The following is a 21,885-nucleotide window of genomic DNA, read 5'->3' as shown; positions in this document are numbered from 1 at the left end:
CAACATGAGGGTGAGAAATTCATGACAGAATTCTCATTTTTGGGCGAACTATCCCTTTAACAATAATAACACTGACGTATTTACCTTTATCTGCATCAGAGCCTGTGTTGTAGAGTTTGGGAGTTACTCCATGACGAATCTTGATGGTAAACAGAGCTTGATGTCCTTCTGTGTCTAACTGCACTGAATCACAAGCACATAAAAACTACATATCAAAATAAAGATTATCCAGTCCTGAGTTTACATGTACATCTGGGATAAGTTTTTTTTTTTCACTTAGAAGCTGCATACCTGTATCAGCTGTGCTGGGATGAAACAGCGTGTTAGTATATGTGATGAACTGAAGCTGTCGATTCAGACTGGACAAAAGGCTGCTGCTCAGGGTCATGTGCATCTCGCCATCACCCCTGACCTTTACCCCCTCCACCTCTGCTGCCACATTAAATGTGCCCAGAGATGCTGAAAAGTTCAGCTACAAAGAAAGAATAAACACATAGTGTTCAGGAAGCATCCACAACACAAAAGCACAGGAAATAGACATAAATTATTCATAATATCACTTACAGTATATACATCTCGGGGCAGCTCTTTTAAGGCCAAACCTGAAACACATTACAGCCATGTATTCAGGGCCAGATTTAACTTTTATTGTGACATAGGCAAAACAAATGTTGCCCTTCCCCCCTTTTCCTATTAATATATAATATTACCACCCTAAAACGATAAACATAATAAATACTAATCCATGGAAACCAGTGCAGTGTCACAAAAAGTACAAAGTACTAAATCGTTGTGATTGCGTTCAGTTACTGAACATCCAATGTAGTTCTTTGCTCATTTGTGAACAGAGAAAGTCTGTTTAATTTAGTTACGAATAACTGACTCAAGCATTGTCGCTGCATTACCATTATGCATTATTTTTGTAATAATTCAACGGCCCAGAGTCAATTATTCAGCTCATACTATACCACACCTCAAGACATTTATCATGTTTTATTTCAAGACATTTGTCAGGTTTAATTCAGCCAAAAATAAAAATTAGCCCATGATTTACTCACCCTCAAGGCATCCTAGGCGTATATGACTTTTTTCTTTCAGTCGAATCCATTCTAAGTTATATTAAAAATGGTCTTAGCTCTTCCAAGCTTTATAATAGCAGTGGGTGGGTGTTTCTGTTTAACAATCCAGAAGAAGTCCAATAAAGCGCATCCATCCATAATAAAAAGTGCTTAACACAGCTCCGGGGGGTGAATAAAGGCCTCCTGTAGCAAATTGATGTGTTTTTGTAAAAAAAAAAAAAAAAGTCCATATTTAAAACGTAATAATCACTTTTCTCTAGCTTGACATAGGACGTATGTGTTGCGCATACACCCCTGATCTCGCAAAAAACAATGTTTGTTTACAGGAGCAAATGAAGCAAAGTTTGGTTACTTTAGCAAATAAAAAAGAGTCTCCTCTTGCCCTTTTGGCTTGGCGATATCGCCGACATTTTTCTTTACAAATCCTCCTTTTGTACTTCCAAATCTGTGTTTTGTTTTGCTCTCTCCTCTCTGCCTCCTCGTTCGTCACTTCTTGGAGGTGCATGCGCAAAGCATACGTCCTACATCATCCACCCAGTCTCTATGTACAGTTAGCGCAAACTTGAGAAAAGTGATTATTACGTTTTAAATTTCTTTCTCCGTGTGGAGCACTTTTTATTATGGATGGATTCACTTTATTAAACTTCTTTTGGACTGCTGAACAGAAACACCTGCTCACTGCCATTACAAAGCTTGGAAGAGCCAGGACAATTTTTTTAATATAACTCCGATTGGATTCGACTGAAAGAAGAAAGTCACATATACCTAGGATACCTTGAGTGTGAGTAAAACATTGCCTAAACCTTTAATAAGCTCCTGTGTGTAAAGCTAATCTAATCCTAAGCCTCCCGTTGCTTATTATAAAACATCATTTTAGAGCTAAAAACAGAGGCTTGAGCTGATATGCAAATAGATTCATGCAGTTATTCAAAGTGTGTATGAATTACCTGACTCTGTGCATCTTTTAAGTGTTTAGCAGCTGCGTCTACTACTAACAGCAAGAGTTTTGGTTCTTTTGATAGACACATGCTTAAATCGGCTATGCATAATTCCGGCCCTGCATGTATTGTTACTGTCCACCCTCTATAATTAAATGAAAATGCACTCAACTACCTTCTATTACAGTCACAGTCCATTCAGTAATTTGATAATGTGCTCTCAGATCATGAGTCATGAGCTTCACATTATTATTCTGTACAAACATATTTGCACACATATATATCACACTATCACTGCATATACAGTCAAACCAAAAATTACTCAGACACCAGATATAATAAATAATTAACAGATATAAATATTTTTATTTACTAGTGCATGCAGGACACTATAGTTCATTTATGTAAATGAGGATAGCAAAATAAAGTAAACCTCGATGTGTTATACCAAAACATTCTTCATACAGTGGACTACCAGTAAAACCGATAAAAAATTGGGACCAAAAATTTGATTTGACACTTTGACCTGACCATGTTTTGTTACATACCTTTCTATCAAAGTTGTCTGCCATTATTAGGGGTTGACCGATTATCGGCCCGACCAATTATTGGCACCAATATTAAGCATTTTTACGATTATCGGAATCGGTTATTTTCAAAACCGATTTGCCGATAAAAATAATTTAATTTTGAAATCTTTGGCTCCAACGCATACTTCCATACTATATAGTAGGCAAAAAGCAGTAGGCGAGTGAATAAGTATGTTTGAATTTTCAGTATTCATAAAAGAGTAGGCGAGAATAGTAGGCGAATGCACTAATTCCCGCGAGATCCGAACGAACGTATACTTAATTTGCGTCCAAATGTGCCTACTTACCTACTATATAGTAGGGAAAAAGAGTATGTGAAGAAAGAAGTACGTTCGAAACCTCAGTATTCATAAAAGAGTAGGCGAGAAATCCCTGGATGTCCTACTGCTTCAGCCCAGATTCTGAAGTGTTCATCTGATGCACACTTTTCAATCCCAGGAGGCCACAGGAGGCCAAAACGTCTTCATCGAACATGATTGGGAACCGCAACGAGGGTGTTTACAGATGTGAGTATTACAACCCAAAACACGGTTCCCTGTCTTAAAATCGTATTTGTTGCGCTACTGTATCGTAAACTGTTGATTTGCATAAGGTGTCAAGATGTTATACAGTAATGTTATAGTATATTTGTGATTTTGCTCTAAAACACATTTTATGACATATAGCGAACATTGAGCTCCAGGAAATACACGTACGTCTTCAAAAGCATATTTACATAAACCATATACATTTTAAAGATGATTACTAAATGTCTATTTAACAAATGACAGGAAAATGTTCTAGAGCACATCACAACACGAAACGGACATCTGAGTGAGTGATGGACGTTATATGAGCTTATTATGTAGATTGACTTGTGGGGAAAAAGTAAATATAAAGTAAGATCATGTTACTTCTAATACAGAGATCAAATGACTATGTGCTGTTAAAATGACAGCTTTTGTATTATATTTGTGCATCTTTGTATGATCTGAAATGTCTGCAGACTGGTGTGTGCAGTGAGAAAGGAGAAATCCACAGAAGCATCCTGGAAATGGTCTAGTGCCATGGATGAGACCCTCCATCACTCCACCTGCCCTTTGCCTCATCTGGACCAGATGTTGCTGTGGCCTCTTCAGACTAAAAGACCAATATGTTTGAATAAAGCTTTGTTCTATGTGTCTTTATTTATGTGCATGGTTACTTTTATTTATTATTTAACTAATTTATTCATGTTTCCTGTTGTTGTCAGTAAATAAAATGTATGCAGTTTCAGTTTTCAAAAAACAGTTTCATTAAATTATGCATTCATTCATTACTTAATTGGAAAAAAAACATGCTTGTTTTACCAAAAAAATACAATTAATTATTAGTCAGCATTTATCATTATTGTTGGTAAGTGTTGGAGCGGGCTAGCAATGCATTCTGGGGTAATCTTAATGTTTAAGTAGTAATACTTACATTTTTGAGTGTCAAATCAACTGTCTTCTCCAAAGAAAGATCTTTGAGCAGCTGATCGACATCTCCTTTGTGCAGATATTGCAATCATGGAGGAAAACGTACTAGGTAAGGTTGTGTTACTGATGCCATGAGGTGTTTATTCAACTATTGTTCTAATTTTTGTATTAATATTACTGCATTTTTAATGGCATACAAGCTCAGTGAAAGACTGAAGTATCTTTAACAAAGAACAATCATGACTGAAAACATAACTATAATGGGTTTGCATATCATAGTACAAGATTATATACAGAAAAAAGGATTAAATATCTTTGAATAAGCATAATATTCATAAAATCATAATGAATTCAAAAAATTAATTTGTTGTTTTTGTGATTTATAAGTTTCAGGGATGAAACTAGAGAGAAATTCAGCAAGAAAAAGAAACGAATATTTAAGTTTTGCATGCGGTTTAAACAATTTTGCACATTAACATATTCAAGACAACAATTTGGGGTTTTCGTAATAAAAAATTTATATTTTTAGGGATTAAACTAGATCATTTTAGCATTGTTAAAAATATAAAAACTTAAACCAATCCAAATTTCATCAACATTAAAATATTTACAGATAGTTGAATTAAATCCGTCGCTCGGGTCGCGCGTATCAGTTGTTGCGCTTGTTATAACGTCATAGGTCACATGATAACGTCAACATGGCGGAACGCATTCATACTCAACGAGATTTGGCTGTTGAGTAGGTACTCTTTTAGCGCTCGTTAAGTAAGTACTTATAGGGGTTATGCGCAACAGGCTTCCGTTTTCTGCTAAACAGGTCTCGTTGCTTCCGGTTCACGCGTTTTGCATATGCCTCTTTAAATATGAACATGATTTACTCAAGATTCCTTCAAAGTAGACACTAAACATGATCATAACCAATGTCCATCACATATGTGGATTGATATATAAAAGTTTTTAATTTTTATTCTTTTCACTAACATTTATATATAAATATCGAATGAAACGTCCACAATAAAAACAGCTGGCTTGTTTAACTGATTACCTTAAAAGTCCGTCGATATCGCCATTATTTATTACGGCTATTAACACGTTCTCCGACAAGCGGAAGCAATAAGACCTGTTTTCCGGGGTTGGTCAGGTGACGTTCGACATATAGCCTATTGAAATGAAGTACCTACTCATTGAGTATGCGGTTTCGAACGCAGCCACAGACAGAACGCTTGCTGGAGCTGCGAGCATACCGTATTGTCCGCACTATAAGGCGCACCGGATTATAAGGCGCATCTTCAATGAATGGCCTATTTTAAAACTGTTTTCATATATAAGGCGCACCGCATTATAAGGCGCATAGAATAGAAGAGGCAGTCAGGGACGCATTCTGATCGTATGTTTTCCATGTTCTTTTAATTAGTAAACACATTTGTAAAAAAATAACTTAATTGATTAAAAGATAAATTAATGTTTTTATACCTTCATTTGCACTGTACTGTAAGTTAAAACTAATGGAAATGTGTAGTGTCACATAGGCCTAGGTTAGGATAACGAAAAAATGAGACATTTAGGCTATGGAGTGTGCCTATAATAGGCTATTAATGTTATAGTTTCATGAAAAGGTCTTCTTAACATCTTCTAAAATGAAGAATTAAATTATTAACACTTATATTACACATTGTGCGTTTTTAAGCTAATCAATTGATGTGCATTAGATGATGAATTGGATAGTCACCTCATTGGATTTAGCCATCAGAAAATAATTAATGAGAAATTATTATAGCTTATGCTATTACATGAACATTTCTAACATGTAAATAATTTGAAGCCAAATAGTTATATTTCCCCAAGCTGTTTAGCTTTAATACAGTATGCATAGGCTTAATAAGGAAGCATACAGTGGCCCCACTTTTAACTATCTCTTTATATTACCCTTATTGTAGATGGATGCACGGAAGAAGACACGAAGTGCAGTGTGGGAGTACTACACTCAACAAACACCAGGGAAGGCAGTGTGCAAAACATGTGGAGATGTTGTCAGTATGGGTGGTACAATGGCAAAAAGTGCCAATACTTCAAACCTGTGGTCTCATCTTACCAATTTTCATTTTTACACTAGACACATATTGGTTCAAAATATTGTTTATCGGTGCATTTGATCTGTAATAATCGGTATCGGCATCGGCCCTGAAAAACACGTATCGGTCGACCCCTAGCCATTATCAAGATTAATTTGTTGTGACACAGTTTAACTCTTGAGGCCCTGTCATATTTTGTTACCATTTTTTAAACTATAGCGAATAAACTGATAATGAGAGAAATGGTGTCTGAATAAATTTTGGTTTGACTGTATCACTGCAACCTGAAAAAAGCAATCCAGGCTCATTGAAAGTACATTACTGTGGCTACATTTCTGCAAAACATACACATATTTCACTGCAGTTTCCAGGAGAAATGAACACTAGTGGCAGTAAAACACCAACAACTTATTTTTCACTCAAATAAAAAGACTATTAATGGATAAAGACTTAATTTTGTGCAGTTCCTTGCACAATACTATGTTATTATTATGTAAACACTTCTACCATAGTGTATGATTTATAAACAATAAACTGTTGAATAAACCTGCATCTGCAATTGAGAAAACTGACAGAGCTTATAGTGCGTCTTGTGGAAAAAGTAGTGAAATGGACCTGGAGCAACTCATTTCGGGTTTTGTAGAAACGTAAAACATTTTCAATTAGCCTGGGTTGCAAAAAAAGTGGAGCATCTCATATTGGCTTTAATATTCATTAGATTGGATTAAAGATTTATTATTATAATGCTTAGTCTCATCACAGTCTTCTTCAGTCACATGGAAATACTTTAATCTTACTAGGGACAAAAAGTGTAATACCTGGTATAAGGATAGTTTTAAGTGGCCGAACCTCCACACCCTGTGTTGGGTACTGCAGAGGGTTGTTAGCTTCAGCTACAATCAGCAGATCAGCAGGGGTCTGCGACCTATACACACCAGGGTTACTATCGTTAACTTAAGCTAAAGCCATAAAAAAAACATATACAGAATTTATTTGGTAACTTTTATATGGATTTATAAACCAAACAACTGAACACTGGCATAAAATGATTAAATGCACCTCATTTGGAAGCTCTGATACTCTTTGGCGCGCCGTTTCTTCATCTCATGGAGCTGGGAGGCCTGGAAGGCAGTGTGCAAGGGATGGGCAGACACTCTAGGGAACAACAGCTGAGCAAAGGGCAGGTTGACCCCTCTGCTCTCTCCTTCACAAACACACCCGTTGCGAGCCAAAAGCCTTGCAGAAAAGGAGAAGAGTTACCACATAATCAATCCTTCAGTTTTTGACCAGAAGCAAAATGTTTGCTATGTGACAGTAGACAATGTAGGTCTCTGTGTGCAATTGTATACAATGTATACAGGCCAAAACGATTAAAACAGTAGTATTATCACCAGCTAAAAATTGTTTTAAGTCAGTTATTTCTATCTTTTGTTGTAGTGTGTCAGTATAAAACATCTGTTTACATTTCCAAACATTCATTTTGCCATTAATTGTAATAGTCCAGTGAGATTTTTGTTTGCACAAGGAGTCTGACAGCAGCCTGTGCTCCACACAGAGATCTGCAGGCCTGATAGTGGAAAAAATTCCTGAGCCTGAACTTTTTTTTCCCTTGCCCCCGAGGTGAGTGGGGTGGAGGTACTATGTATGCGACGCACTTTTAACACATAACTTGTTGGTTCAGTTCAGTCAGATAAAGGTTTTTCACAAAAAAAGCTTATAGATTGGCATTTCAGCCTTTATCCCATTAAAATGAATAAATCAAGTATATAATGCATAACACTTATTTAAAACAATGTCCTAATTGTTTAGATTTTTAGAAAGCACATTAACTTCTTTCACATTTACAACTCTGTGTTTGCATAAAAAACATTGGTCGAGATTTGCAATAATCTGACCAAAAACAGCTAAAAATTTGGACGTGCAAATTAATTCTATGCCACGAGGGGGCACTTTAGGAGCGCAGAAATATTACGGTTTCCCTAAGAATGGCTGAAAGCAAAGCAGCATAAACGCTGTTTTATCAGTCATGAAATGAAAATGCCAACGACACGTTTCTGAGGACAGTCGGTTCCCTTCAGATACATTCATATAAAGACAACAGTGCCGCGTTTTGACTTTGAAACGTGCAGTGAGCATATTTATTTAATGAAATCATTGCCTCTTAAAGTTTAATCCAGCTCTATCGCGATTCTCGTCTTTCCGTCCCCAACTGTAAGACCTCTTAAAATAATTAATCCTCTTCTTTTACTATTTAAAATATTTACCACTTTTTATGGCCTTAAATTTGATACAACTAAATTGAGGAGTTTTAAGGACCCCATGAGCCCTCTACTTCAGGATAGCCCGTCGGGCAGCCGGTCAAATAATGTTGGTAGCCCGACTGGAAAACCCAATAGCTCCGGGACGTCGGGCTAGCGATTTTGCGAGCCCTGTAAATATGCCTTTATCGAAATCCTTGTCTTCCCCTGGCTTCATAAACATAGCCATGACTTACGGTTTGAGTTGCCAGTAGGAGACAATTGTACAGTATGGGAGCTAAAACACCTTCGCGCATGGAGCATTGCCTTAAAGGTCCACTGAAGTGCCTTGAAACACGCAGCGTTCTCTTACGAGAGGGAACGAGTACTGCGTAAGAAGTATCTTATGCTAGGGGAAAATCCTTTTCTGCGAGATATTGAAGCCAAAAATTATCCTTAATTTTGAAATAATGTAAAGCGCGTTGCAGCAGCATACAGACATAGGCGAAACAGCTTGCGCGCCTATTGGCTGCTCTGCGGCAACTGCAGCAGCCTATTAGAGCGAGGCCTGACGCGACGCCAGATCCAATGGGGGCATTTCGCGCCCTTTGCGTCGCTTCGCGCCCTTTTCGTAGCTTCCCGCCTAAAAGGGCGTGGTCTAGACCTATAAATATCGCTCATAGGCAGCTATTATCTGATTTTTCATCCTTCAAGCGAAGCACACGCATCGCTGGAGCCGGATAAGAAGCCGCCGTTTGACTGCAAGCATCTCAGCGGGACGAGCCACCGAAGCTGCTGGCCACGCCGCCTTCCGTGCCTTCCTGCTGCGCTTTCCGGCGCCTATATCCTTTATAATCTACAGTGTGTGTCGCCGCTGCGATACACACTGTTTCTCTAAAAAGAGCAAAGCGTCTTTTTAAAGATGCCTTCATACGGCTCGTGCAGATGCCAATGGTGACTCTGAGGACTTGCCTTGCCTTCTTCACTGAGACTGCTCCCCCGCCCGCCGCGGTGTAGCGCCGTAAAAAGCGCCGTGCCCAGCGGGCCCCGGACACTTCCCCCAGCCGACAAAGCTCGCCGGTTCGCCCGCCTGCTTCATCGACCTCGTCAGCCTCTGTTCCGGACGCAAAGCGGCCGCTGTCTGCCACCGCTTCCATCGACGCCGCTGACGAGGGGGGCCATGAAGGAGGAAGAGGTTTCTGATTCTGATTTCCGTTTCCCGCCAAAGCGGGAACGCGCATGCTGCTCAGAAGAAGCGATAGCAGCCCACTTATGTCTGCCCTCCGCTGGACGGCGTGCTAAGTCGGCCCTCCCCTCTAAAGCTTGCCGTCAGACGTCAAACCTGCTTCGCCGCGCTTTCGCCGCCGCCTAGCCGCGTCAGCGCTGCGTAACATGGTCTCTCACCGTTGCTGAGAGGCACCCGTGGTTAACGCTTTCTGACGTTTTTCTCGTCTGGCCGCCGCCCCGCCAGACGCGGCCCGCGGCCCAGGATTGAGTTGAAACCTGAGCCTCCGAAATCGTCCTAGCACAACTGGGAAAACGACGGTGTACGAGTCCCGCTGTTGCCGGACCCCCACCAAAGTTATTCGCTCGTCCAGTTCCAGGAAATGTGACTGTTCCAGTGTTTTCTGCAGCCAACAAACCGGCTCCGTCGCCCGTTTGCCTGCACACAAAAGTCGTTCCCACGGCTACACAGATAAACCCCCAATAAAGTGTATTGTCTGGTGTCCCGGCCACGGCCGATGGTGTTTCATGTGTCGTAAGAATGCCCACTAACCAGTGCTCATCTCTAACGTTACACACAAGCACAGCGCACATAAAATCGACACAGATCGATTGCGCTTCACAACCGGCCACGGCCGATGGTGTTTCACGTGTAAGAATGCCCACTAGCAGTGCTCATCTCTACACACAAGCACAGCGCACATAAAATCGACACAGATCGATTGCGCTTCACAACCGGCCACGGCCGATGGTGTTTCACGTGTAAGAATGCCCACTAGCAGTGCTCATCTCTACACACAAGCACAGCGCACATAAAATCGACTCAGATCGATTGCGCTTCACACGTGGTAAATATGCCCGCTTCACAGTGGCCACAGACACCACATTATGCACGTCAAACGGTTTCTGTGAAAACGAAACCAAAAGTGCATTCGCTCTACGCAGGCGAACGTTGTTTGGAGTGTGTTAAATGTGCCCGCTGCCCCACAGCCACATCCACACACAGACATAATAGTTCCCGCTATCAGCGTGCCCCATGCCTCAAATATCACGAGCACGTTTTGCATGAAATCAGCGTGCATTCGCTCCATGCAAGCGAACGATGTTTGGAGTGTGTTAAATGTGACTGTTCCAGTGTTTGCTGCAGCCAACAAGCCGGTTCTGTCGCCCGCTTGCCTGCACACAAAGGCTGTTTTCACGGCTACCCAGATAAACCCCCAATAGAGTGTATTTTCTGGAGTCCCGGCCACGGCCGATGGTGTTTCACGTGTAGTCAAAAATGCCCACTCCTCCAGTGCTCATTTCTACACACAAGCACAACCTGTCATACAGACCCTGCGAACATAAAATCGGCTCAGATCGATTGCGCTTCACATGTGGTAAACGTGTCCACTTAACAGTGCCCACAGACATCACATTATGCACGTCAAAAGGTTTCTGTACAAACGAAACTAACGTGTATGCAGGCGAACGGTGTTTGCAGTGTGTTAAATGTGCCTGTTGCCACACAACCACATACACACACAGACATAATAGTTCCCGCTATCAGCGTGCCCCACGCCCCGAATGTCACGAGCACGTCTCTGGTGCCACAGCATACCGAAACCACTCCGTTAATGAAAGAACGGAGCGCGCTTCGTATTCAGCCTCTAGCTATTCATGCAAACGCATTGGAAAAGCTTCCAGGGGTCTCGAAATGGGTGCTGGACATTATAAAAGGAGGCTATTCGCTACAGTTTCACCGACGCCCGCGCCGCTATACAGCGCGCGTCGAGACCACAATGCAGACAGAAGCAGCACACCTGCTTCGAGCCGAAGTGGCGAAACTATTGAGCAAAGGGGTCAGAGAGCCCCTTTCTCAAGCTCAAAGCGAAGGGGGGCTGTACAGCAGATATTTCCTGGTACCGAATAAAGACGGGGGTCACAGACCCATATTAGATCTAAGGCAACTGAACAAAGCGTTGGTGAAGCGTCGGTTCAGGATGCTCACGACCAGAAAAATCCTCGCGCAAGTTCGCCAAGGAGACTGGTTCGTGTCAGTGGATCTGAAAGACGCGTATTTTCAAATACAGATAGCGTCACGTCACAGGCGATTTTTGAGACTCGCCTTCGAGGACCAGGCATATCAGTACACAGTCCTGCCGTTCGGTTTGTCCCAGGCACCCCGTACATTACGAAGTGCATGGACTCAGCGCTCGTTCCTCTCAGACTGAAAGGCGTGCGCATACTGAACTATTTGGACGATTGGCTGATTCTAGCGCAGTCTCGCTCAGTGCTTGTACAGCATACGACCATGTTACTCGATCACCTCGAGAATTTGGGTCTCAGAGTCAATTGGGCGAAGAGCTCACTGTCCCCCAGTCAGAAAACTTCCTTCCTGGGCACAGAATTGGACTCGCTGTCAATGATAGCGCGGCTGTCACCACAGCGCGCAGCAGACATTCAGCGCACAGCGGGCTCGTTCCGCTGCGGCGCGTCTGTCCCGCTCAAAAAATTTCAGAAAATGCTGGGTCTCATGGCCTCAACGTCATCAGTTCTGCAGCTGGGTCTGCTATGTATGCGCCCACTGCAGTTCTGGCTGAAAGCGCGCGTCCCGCGTCAAGCGTGGGCGCCCGGTCGGCTTCGTATCACGGTCAATCAGTAATGTGTCACAGCCCTGAATCCGTGGAGAGCAATCGACTGGTACCAGTTAGGTGTAAGCCTGGGGACTTCCTCGAGAATAAAAGTGGTGTCTACGGACGCGTCCACCTCGGGATGGGGGGCTCTGCTCGAGGGCAGACCGTCTTTTGGCCAGTGGTCAGAACGGGAAAAGCTCCTGCATATCAACTGCCTCGAAATGTTGGCAGTACAGAACGCGCTGATGCGCTTCTGTCCCCAAATAAAAGGAAACCATGTATTAGTCCGCTCGGACAACATGTCAGTGGTTTCCTATATAAATCGCCAGGGCGGTCTCAGGTCCAAAAACCTATACAGACTTGCAGAACGCCTCCTGGTATGGGCTCAGCGCAACCTGCGCTCGCTGAAAGCAGCGCATGTGCCGGGGCTTCTAAACATAGGGCCAGACAGACTGTCCAGGAACAATGTTCCAGCAGGCGAATGGTCTCTACACCCACAGACAGTACAACTACTGTGGAAGAAATTCGGCAGAGCGGAAGTAGACCTGTTTGCGTCTCCGAACAACGCTCACTGTCTGGAATTTTACTCAAAAAGCAGAGACGCGCTGGCCCACGAATGGCCCCGCCGTCATCTCTATGCTTTTCCCCCCGTCTCTCTCCTACCTCAGGTGATAGAGAGGGTCAGGGAAAAAGGATGTTCAATACTGCTGATAACGCCGTTTTGGGAAAACCAGCCCTGGTTCCCAGCGCTGATGCAGCTGACGAGCACTGTCCCGTGGCCGATACCAGTGAGGAGAGTCCTTCTCTCTCAGGCCAGCGGCTCGATTTGGCATCCTCACCCAGAGCTGTGGTCCCTTCATGTCTGGGCCACCAGCGAATATATGATGAACTCCCTAAAGGAGTATTAAACACGATCACGCAGGCTAGAGCCCCTTCTATGAGACGGCTCTATTCCTCAAAATGGTCAGTGTTTTCGGGCTGGTGCGCAGCTCGCGGCTCGTCACCCACTAACTGTGGTGTGATGGAGGTGCTTTCCTTTCTACAAGAGCTGCTGGACAAGGGCAGAACCCCGTCCACGCTCAAAGTCTATGTGGCGGCCATAACAGCGTTCTCGAGCACAACGCTAGGTCAGTCAATAGGAAGGAACGATTTAGTTATTCGCTTCCTGAAGGGAGCTAGAAGACTAAATCCCCCCAGACCTCCCACAGTCCCCGTATGGGACCTTTCTGTGGTACTAGAGGCCATGAAAGGTGGACCATTCGAGCCTCTGCAGACGATTGATTTGAAATACCTGTCTCTTAAGACCGTGTTTCTGCTGGCTCTCGCTTCAGTGAAGCGCATAGGGGATTTGCACGCACTCTCTGTGAGCGCGACGTGCATGGAATTTGGACCTAATGACTCTAAAGTCATACTCAAACACAAACATGGTTACGTTCCAAAATCACTCAACACACCGTTTAGGGCACAGGTCATCGCGCTGTCAGCCCTACCGGTCAATGATGAGGAAACGGACGCGAGCCTCCTATGCCCAGTCAGGGCATTACGAGCTTACGTGTCTCGCTCGTCTGCTTTTAGACAGACAGAGCAGCTTTTTGTTTCGTTTTACGGGCGTCCCAAGGGACTGGCCGCGTCGAAACAGAGCTTATCCAGATGGATAGTTGATGCTATTGCGTTGGCATATGCTTCCAAGGGCATGCAGTGCCCGCTAGGTGTCAGAGCACATTCCACGAGGGGCGTGGCCTCATCGTGGGCGTGGTCGAGTGGGATTGCCTTGCAAGATATTTGTACGGCGGCGGGCTGGGCCTCTCCGTCTACATTTATAAGGTTTTACAACCTGGAGGTTCCCGCCTTACAGGCCAGATTGCTGTCAGTCTAGATGTTCAGTGTTGTCTGACCTGATGTTATCAGCTCGGAATGCTGCGTCTACTGAGCACAGCTCTAGGGTCGACAGTGAAAGTGATAGCACAAGATGTGTCTGAGCAAACTGTGTGAAGACCCTTATTCTTACGTCAGCTCAGGCCGTAACCCCGCCCTGTATGTACGTTTACTTAGCGTCTGAGTGACGCTGCACTATGTGGAAGAGTGCGGCGTTGCCCCTCCCTCTTCCCCGGACTCCCTGTGAGTTCTATAGGTGATTATGAACTGTATGAACCCCGGGCTTTCGCCCTTGGGTCTTTGGTGTCAGATCTCAGCATGCACGGCGTTTTACACTGGGTCCCCTAGCGTAAGATACTTCTTACGCAGTACTCGTTCCCTCTCGTAAGAGAACGTACTCGGTTACTAACGTAACCTCGGTTCTCTCTAGAGAGGGAACGAGTACTGCGTATCTTGCCGTGCATGCGCACGCTCTGGTTGCTTTGATGATGAAAAACCAGATAATAGCTGCCTATGAGCGATATTTATAGGTCTAGACCACGCCCTTTTAGGCGGGAAGCTACGAAAAGGGCGCGAAGCGACGCAAAGGGCGCGAAATGCCCCCATTGGATCTGGCGTCGCGTCAGGCCTCGCTCTAATAGGCTGCTGCAGTTGCCGCAGAGCAGCCAATAGGCGCGCAAGCTGTTTCGCCTATGTCTGTATGCTGCTGCAACGCGCTTTACATTATTTCAAAATTAAGGATAATTTTTGGCTTCAATATCTCGCAGAAAAGGATTTTCCCCTAGCGTAAGATACTTCTTACGCAGTACTCGTTCCCTCTCTAGAGAGAACCGAGGTTACGTTAGTAACCGAGTACGTTATTCTATGTGGTGACGTACTTTTAACTGAAACAAAAACATATCGCCCAGTCCCGCCCACTTATTTTGAATAGCCAATAGCGTTCCATTTATATCTGCTCCGGCCAGAGCCGTTGAGCTCAGTAAAGCCGCATTTGTAAGCTTATGACAGCCACAGACTAATAAATCACCCACAGATTCAATATGAAACTCTTGCTAAAACGAAATAGTGATCATAATCATGCTGAGGCTGTGTAGTTTAATACATGCCGATCGCACATATGATCTGCTCCGTGTATTGCGTCTCTGTGTAGGGGACGGGACACTACGGATTCTAGAGAGCATTTGATTGGACAGAACGTTTGATTAGAAACTGAAGTGCACGGTGATATCATCCAAATCCTTGATTCATATAGAGATCGCTAAGACATGTGATCAAATGGGCGGCAACCTCTTCAGAACGCAAAGAATTATGGGTATGTTTGGCCCGGCTGGCATAGCAGGCTAGTAATCTGGCATGAAAATAATGAAAAATTAACGTGAAAACAGAATATAATCCTACAAAATGCAGCGAGCTAAAGAAAACATTGTCGGATCATACCGCCTAAAACTAAATCCTTATGCAAAAACGAGATATGACGAGAAAATAAAGGGAATCAAAGGACTGGATCCTTACGAGCAGAGCGACTGGTCAAGGGACGTCAAACTGTTGCCCAACTTCCAGCACCCATATATATATACAACTATATGATATTAAGTGTTAGTGCATACACACACGAAGTTGCGATAATCAGAACTGTCCTTATTAGTGGTTCCATTTAGGTTGCGTGGGACTCAGCAGCGCACCAGCCAGAGAAGAGTCATGGCAGTGCGATGCTTGCACATGTCTGTAACTTATCACCCACAACCTACCCTCATACATTTCCAGTTCTTTTCTATGGATTCTTTATAATGTAAATGTTTTGATCTAAATGTATTAACATGTTAAATATGTAAAGAAACTGAAATTAAGTTGGTTGTTACTACTATTCAAGTTATGTAATTGAGTTTGTAATTGAGACAGAATTTCATTCAGTCTTTGTGTATTTTATTTACAGAGATGGCTAAAAATCATTAACGTTACATGTGAGAAGAGACATTACAAAATCTTTTGGAAAACAATTTTTTTTTTACATATTAGATGTGAGCATGGTGTATAATTCTAACACGATGGCTTCACAACAATACTTGGACACATATTGGTCAAAGCACAGCACACAACCACAATTTTATCCAGCAAAGTCTTTAATGTTTTTAAAAGAAGTATCTTCTGCTCACCAAGGCTGCATTTATTTGATAAAAACAATTTAAAAAACAGTAATATTGTGAAATATTATTCCAATTTAAAACGGCTGTTTTCTATGTGAATATATAGTAAAGTTTAATTTATTTCTTGATCAAAGCTGAATTTTCAGCATCATTACTCCAGTCTTCAGTGTCACATGATCTTTCAGAAATCAGTTTAATATGACGATTTGATGCTCAAGAAACATTTATGATTATAAATGTTGAAAACTGTTGTGTACAAAATTTTCTTAAAATTCTTTGATGAATAGAAAGTTCAAAAGAACAGCATTTATTTAAAATAGAATATTTTCTAACATTATAAATGTCTTTACTGTAACTTTTAATCAGTTTAACTTGATGAATAAAAGTATTGATTTATTTTATTTCTTTCCCCAAAAAATAAAATAAAATTCTTACTGACCCCAAACTTTTGACCAGTAGTGTTTAATGTTACAAAGCTTTAGATTTAAAATAAATGACGTTCTTTTGAACTTTCTATTCATCAAAGATGTTCATTTCAACACTGATAATCATAAATGTTTCTTGATCATCAGATCGTCATATTAGAGTGATTTCTTAAGGATCAAACACTGAAGACTGGAGTAATGATGCTGAAAATTCAGCTTTGATCACAGAAACAAATTGGGTCTCCTTACTGCGGTTATCCATGCCATTCGTCGCATTTTTGTCACCTCTAAAACATGGCTTGTACAATTATTATTCCACGCTGGAAAACGATAAAAGGATATTCCGTTCTTAAGCTTTAAGCCACTTCTATCGTGAGAACGACTATTGCAGTATATAACACAGCAGGTAGACGGCATCTTGAACTCTTCCCTCCATGCAATCAAGTCTGGCGCCTAATGTTTGTGCCGCGGATTCCCAAAATGCTTTGCGTTCCCCACTGAGAATACGTCATGATGACGACACATGAGTTTTGAATGCTCATATCTTGTAAACGCAAATTTTGTCTTTGTTTTGAAGCACACTAGCTTATAGATAATCTTAAGGCTAATATATTCATACTAAAAGCCAAAAAACTTTAATTTTGATTTCAGGGGGACTTTAACCTGTATCAATAGGTGTGTTCGAGCTCATGCTGCGCTGCGCAGACCGATCGGCGAGATTAGCCGAAAGCAGTCGGGGAGGAGCTGAAAACGGAGCCGTCAAGTCGGACAAGTTGGAGATCTCGTTGCTCTCTCAAACATGGCAGATCACGTGGCGTTTGCCTACTTTATTGCAGATTAACTGGAAGCTATAGAAATACCCTTTTTTGTTGGAAGAAATGCAGCACATGCAAGTAAAGCAGCAACTACAGATTTCAGCATCAATCATTGTTGACCACATTAGATTAAATGTCTGTGACATTTTAGTTATTCCATAAAAAATATTACTTAAATATGCAGCTGAATACTATAAGTGGTCTGTATGAAAAAAGTACAATAATAAACTTATGCACAAATCCAGTATAAAGAATTTAAGGGCAAAAATGTACTGCAGTCAAAAGATCGTAAACTATTTACGAAATGGCATGCAAATTGATTTGTTATGCACGAAACACACGTGATCATCGTCATGTGGTGAATGTGGCCAATCATGAGAAGCTGTGACGTCATCACAGCCTGGCGCAGTCCCTTCTGAAATGTTGCGCTGGCTGAGCAAGCCGGCTGTTCTCGAAACGCTCTCGCGTTACTTTGATGCCGCACGTGAACGTCACGTGGCGTCGGCGCCGGTTCAAGTCGGACAAAATTTCTAACCGGCATGCACTACTTCAAGTCAGCCGCCGATCGGTCTGCGCAGCGCCGCATGAAGTCGAACGCACCTAATCTATTTGACAAAGACACAAGGCCCGCCCCTTCCCTACTTCTGATTGGCTCATCGGCTAGAATGTGACTTCTTTGAGTCGTTGAGCGTTAAAGCTGCTCTCTGACCTGCACATCTCAGATTTAGAGAAATGACAGATCAATATACGCGAACCTGATTTTTTTTTTCCGCAGCCACAGTACGCCGGAAATCCGGCGTGGGGCCGGAACGCTATCACCCCTGGATCTGGTCTCAGCATTATACAGTCTGTCTGGAATGACATGAAGAAACAGGACAAACTGAGACAGACTAAATCCAGAAGAGCTGTGGCAACATCTCCAAGATGTTTCAAGAAACCTACCTGCAAAGCTAAAGTACTGTTAAACATTTTCGGCACTTGAGTAAAAATGCTGTAAAATAAGGATGCTGTCAAAAATAATGCCATGAATAGATTTTCTTAATCAATCAACTTCTATTAACTAAATTAAATCAACATTTGGTGTGACCATCCTGTGTGTTTAAAGCAGCTTTTGCCCTAGGTGCACTTGCGCATAGTTTTTCAGGTAGCTTTGCAGGTAGGTTTCTTGAAGCATCTTGGGGACATTGCCACAGTTCATCTGGATTTAGACTCTCAGTTTGTTCTGTTTCTGTTTGTTTCAGTTTGATCATTCCAGACAAACTGGATGATGATGAGATCAGATTTCTGTGTGGAGCACTGGCTGTTGTCAGACTCCTTGTACAAACAAAAATCTCACTGGATTATTACAATTAATGGCAAAATGAATGTTCAGAAATGTAAACTGATATTTATTACTGACACACTACAGCAAAAGATAGAAATAACTGACTTAATCCCAGTTTTTATCTGGTGAAAATACTAGTGTTCTGATCATTTTGGCCACCACTGTATATAAACACAAAAAAAGATTTACAGGACATCATCATTTTACTTCTGAGTTAAAAATAAATAAATTTGCGATGTTTAGAGATATTTCAGAACAGCTTTAATTTGTAGTTTAAAAGTCTGCAGTCATTAAAACTGTTTTTGAAAAGAAATAAATTATTGTATACAGCAATGACACATTAAATCGATCAAAAATCACAGTTAAATTTATATTTCAAAAAATTCTGTTCTTTTGAACTTTTTTTTCATCAAAAGCTTGTGAAAACTAACTGACCTGGCCACACTCTCCCTCACTCTGTAAGGGATGGTGCTAGTGCTGGGATCCGGTTCAGGAAGTCTCTCCTCCAGCAGCCGCTCAGCTCCAGGACCCGGTCTGTACCGGACATCCACAGTGCTGTAGACCCGTGTGGGCCAGGAATGTAGCACTGCCAAAACCAGCACCACTGATGCTACCAGAGCTAACAGCACAGTCTTACGTAGGGAACGCATGCTACAAGCTACAACACAAACAGAAACACAACAAAACTTAATTTAGTGTAATTAAATTAGGTTGAACCGAAATGGTAGGGGTTCTTCATGTGAAACTTCACAAATTAGCATTCTATTATACCAAATAATGAAGCATTAACTTCAATTGAATTTTCTAATTAGCCTTTATTTGATTTCCCTTCACTTAGTAACAATGTGAGAGGAAGCACTTTAGTAATTTCACAAACACTTCTTAATATACTCACTCTATCCAATCAGAGCGAGAGGTACAGCAAGGTCCCATTACTGCTCCTAAAGGTCCATGGTACTGAATGTCTTAATCTTGATGTGACTGACAGTAGCTGATGAGGCTGATGGAGGGCTCTCTCCATCTGCTGAGGTAGAAAAAAACCTTAGTCATGTCAGTTGTAGTGCATTCATTTACTGTACATTAAAGCAGTCCAATGTTCTGTACACTCTTAAAAAAGGTTCTCTATTGGGATTTGTGGTTCCAGGATGCACCTTTAAAAGGATAGTTCACCTAAAAATGAAATTTCTGTAATTAATTACTCACCCTCATGTTATTTCAAACCTGTAAGATCTTTGTTCATCTTTGGAGCTGTCTAGTCTGATGACCCTGTATATATGCCATTCCCCGATCAATCCCAAATTGGGAACATTAACCATAAACTAGGTAAGCTAAAAATTACTTTGATAATCTCCTTGTCCAAAGACTTTAAAAAAGGACTGGGACAGGAAAACAAAAAGGCAAGAAAAGATGAACCAACGAAGGTAGAAACAAGAAAGAACTGGGACATCAAAGTATTCTCTTTAAAATACGGGGAATGATCCGATTGATTAGAAAGCAAGAGGATATAAATAAGAAAATGATGATATTGCTAAGGGAATTGATTGCTTTGAATCCTCTGGAGAGACACGGCTCAAAATCGTTAGGTGCCGTTCACATTCCAGGACAGCTCAATCGTGCAGCCGATGCACTCTCACGACAGCTCACCCTTCATGAAGAATGGAGTCTCCATCCTCAGGTGGACCAGTTCATCTGGAGTCGATTTGGGAAAGCTCTGCTGGATCTGTTTGCTTCCCAGGAATTCTCCCACTGCCAGTTTTTCTCCCTAACCAAGGCTCCCCTCGACACGGATGCACTGGCACACAGCTGGCCCCGAGGCTTACTCAAGTACGCCTTTTCCCCAGTGAGCCTCCTTGCACAGACCCTGTGCAAGATCAGGTAGGATGAGGAGCAGGTCCTGTTGGTTGCGCTGTTTTGGCCCACCCAGACCTGGTTATGCTCCTTGTGACCGTCCCACCCTGGAAGATTCCAGGGGATGGGCACAATCTGACACCAGACCTCTCTGGCCTTCCCCATGGCCGTGGTAGATACTGTCACTCAGGCTAGGGCCCCCTCTATGAGGCAGGCTCATGCTCTAAAGTGGGGTCTATTCATTTATTGATGCTCCTCTTGCTGAGAGGACCCTCAGAGATGCCCAGTCGGCGTGGTGCTCTCCTTCTTACAAGAAAAGTTGGAGCGGAGGCTGTTTCCCTCCACTTTTTTAAGGTGTACGTCGCTGTTATCGTGGCCCACCATGATGCAGTGGATGGTTCATCCCTGGGAAGACATCACCTGATCGCCAGGTTCCTGAGAGGTGCAAGGGAACTAAACCCTCCTAGAACGCACGTCATCCCCTCTTGGGATCTATCCTTGCTCCTTTCTGGACTACGGAGGGATCCTTTTGAGCCACTTGATTCAGTCAGAATCAAGTGATATATCTGAAATATGAAATATGATATCTGAAACATCTGTCTCTTAAGACCTCGCTCCTGATCGCGCTCACTTCCATCAAGAGGATGGGTGACCTGCACGCATTCTCTGTCAACAAATCATGCTTAGAGTTTGGTCCCTTGAGACCCCGGCCCGGTTATGTGCCAAGGTTCTCAACACTCTCTTTCGAAATCAAGTGGTGGACCTACGAGCGCTGCGCCTGGAGGAGGCCTTGGCATTGCTGTGTCCCGTTTGCGCCTGCATGTTTACGTGGAATGCACCAAAGCATCAGCATCTCCCAGTTGTTCTCCCTAGGTGAACTCTGGGTACTTTGTTTCACAGGAGTAGTTTGTCACTGCGTATGATAGTGGGCTTTTTCACCCCTACAGACGTGGCTTTATGTCTCAGTATTGCCACGGTTTATTCCCACTGTGTCCTCCTTTTTTCCTTAGTCTTCCAATTTTTCTACATGATTTTACATTTTGTCATTGTGCTCCGCCCCCCTAATGGTTGCTTCAGTGCCCTGGCACCCCTGGTGGGCCCATTATCTGGCTTACAGTGCGTTGGAAAGGTTACATATTGAGCTTCATTTGTACTGACATGCTGGCCTGTCAGCATTTGTACCTCATTTGTACCTCAATTACATAACACAGTTCAGGTTGTGGCGTTTTCCATAGGGACGTCACTCGACGTAACGCTGACGTC

General features: G+C 42.6%; 1 protein-coding gene across 1 annotated transcript in view; it reads right to left on the bottom strand.

The window, feature by feature from the left end:
• Positions 1–21,885, bottom strand: part of b4galnt1b (beta-1,4-N-acetyl-galactosaminyl transferase 1b) — a 33,816-nt gene that overhangs the window by 8,948 nt on the left and 2,983 nt on the right. Inside the window, exons 2-8 of the mRNA XM_073851600.1 lie at positions 19,670–19,798; positions 19,210–19,432; positions 7,175–7,351; positions 6,934–7,040; positions 565–602; positions 292–472; positions 85–183 (exon numbers count right to left, since the gene is read on the bottom strand). Of these exons, the coding sequence (XP_073707701.1) occupies positions 85–183; positions 292–472; positions 565–602; positions 6,934–7,040; positions 7,175–7,351; positions 19,210–19,424 (817 nt within the window). The 5' untranslated portion in view covers positions 19,425–19,432; positions 19,670–19,798. The remainder of the gene's footprint in view (positions 1–84; positions 184–291; positions 473–564; positions 603–6,933; positions 7,041–7,174; positions 7,352–19,209; positions 19,433–19,669; positions 19,799–21,885) is intronic.

This window comes from Garra rufa, chromosome 12 (genome assembly GCF_049309525.1).
Source record: "Garra rufa chromosome 12, GarRuf1.0, whole genome shotgun sequence".
In the NCBI taxonomy this organism is placed as follows: domain Eukaryota; kingdom Metazoa; phylum Chordata; class Actinopteri; order Cypriniformes; family Cyprinidae; genus Garra; species Garra rufa.
Note: the sequence above shows the minus strand (reverse complement) of the source record. Positions and strands in the feature narration are given on the sequence as shown.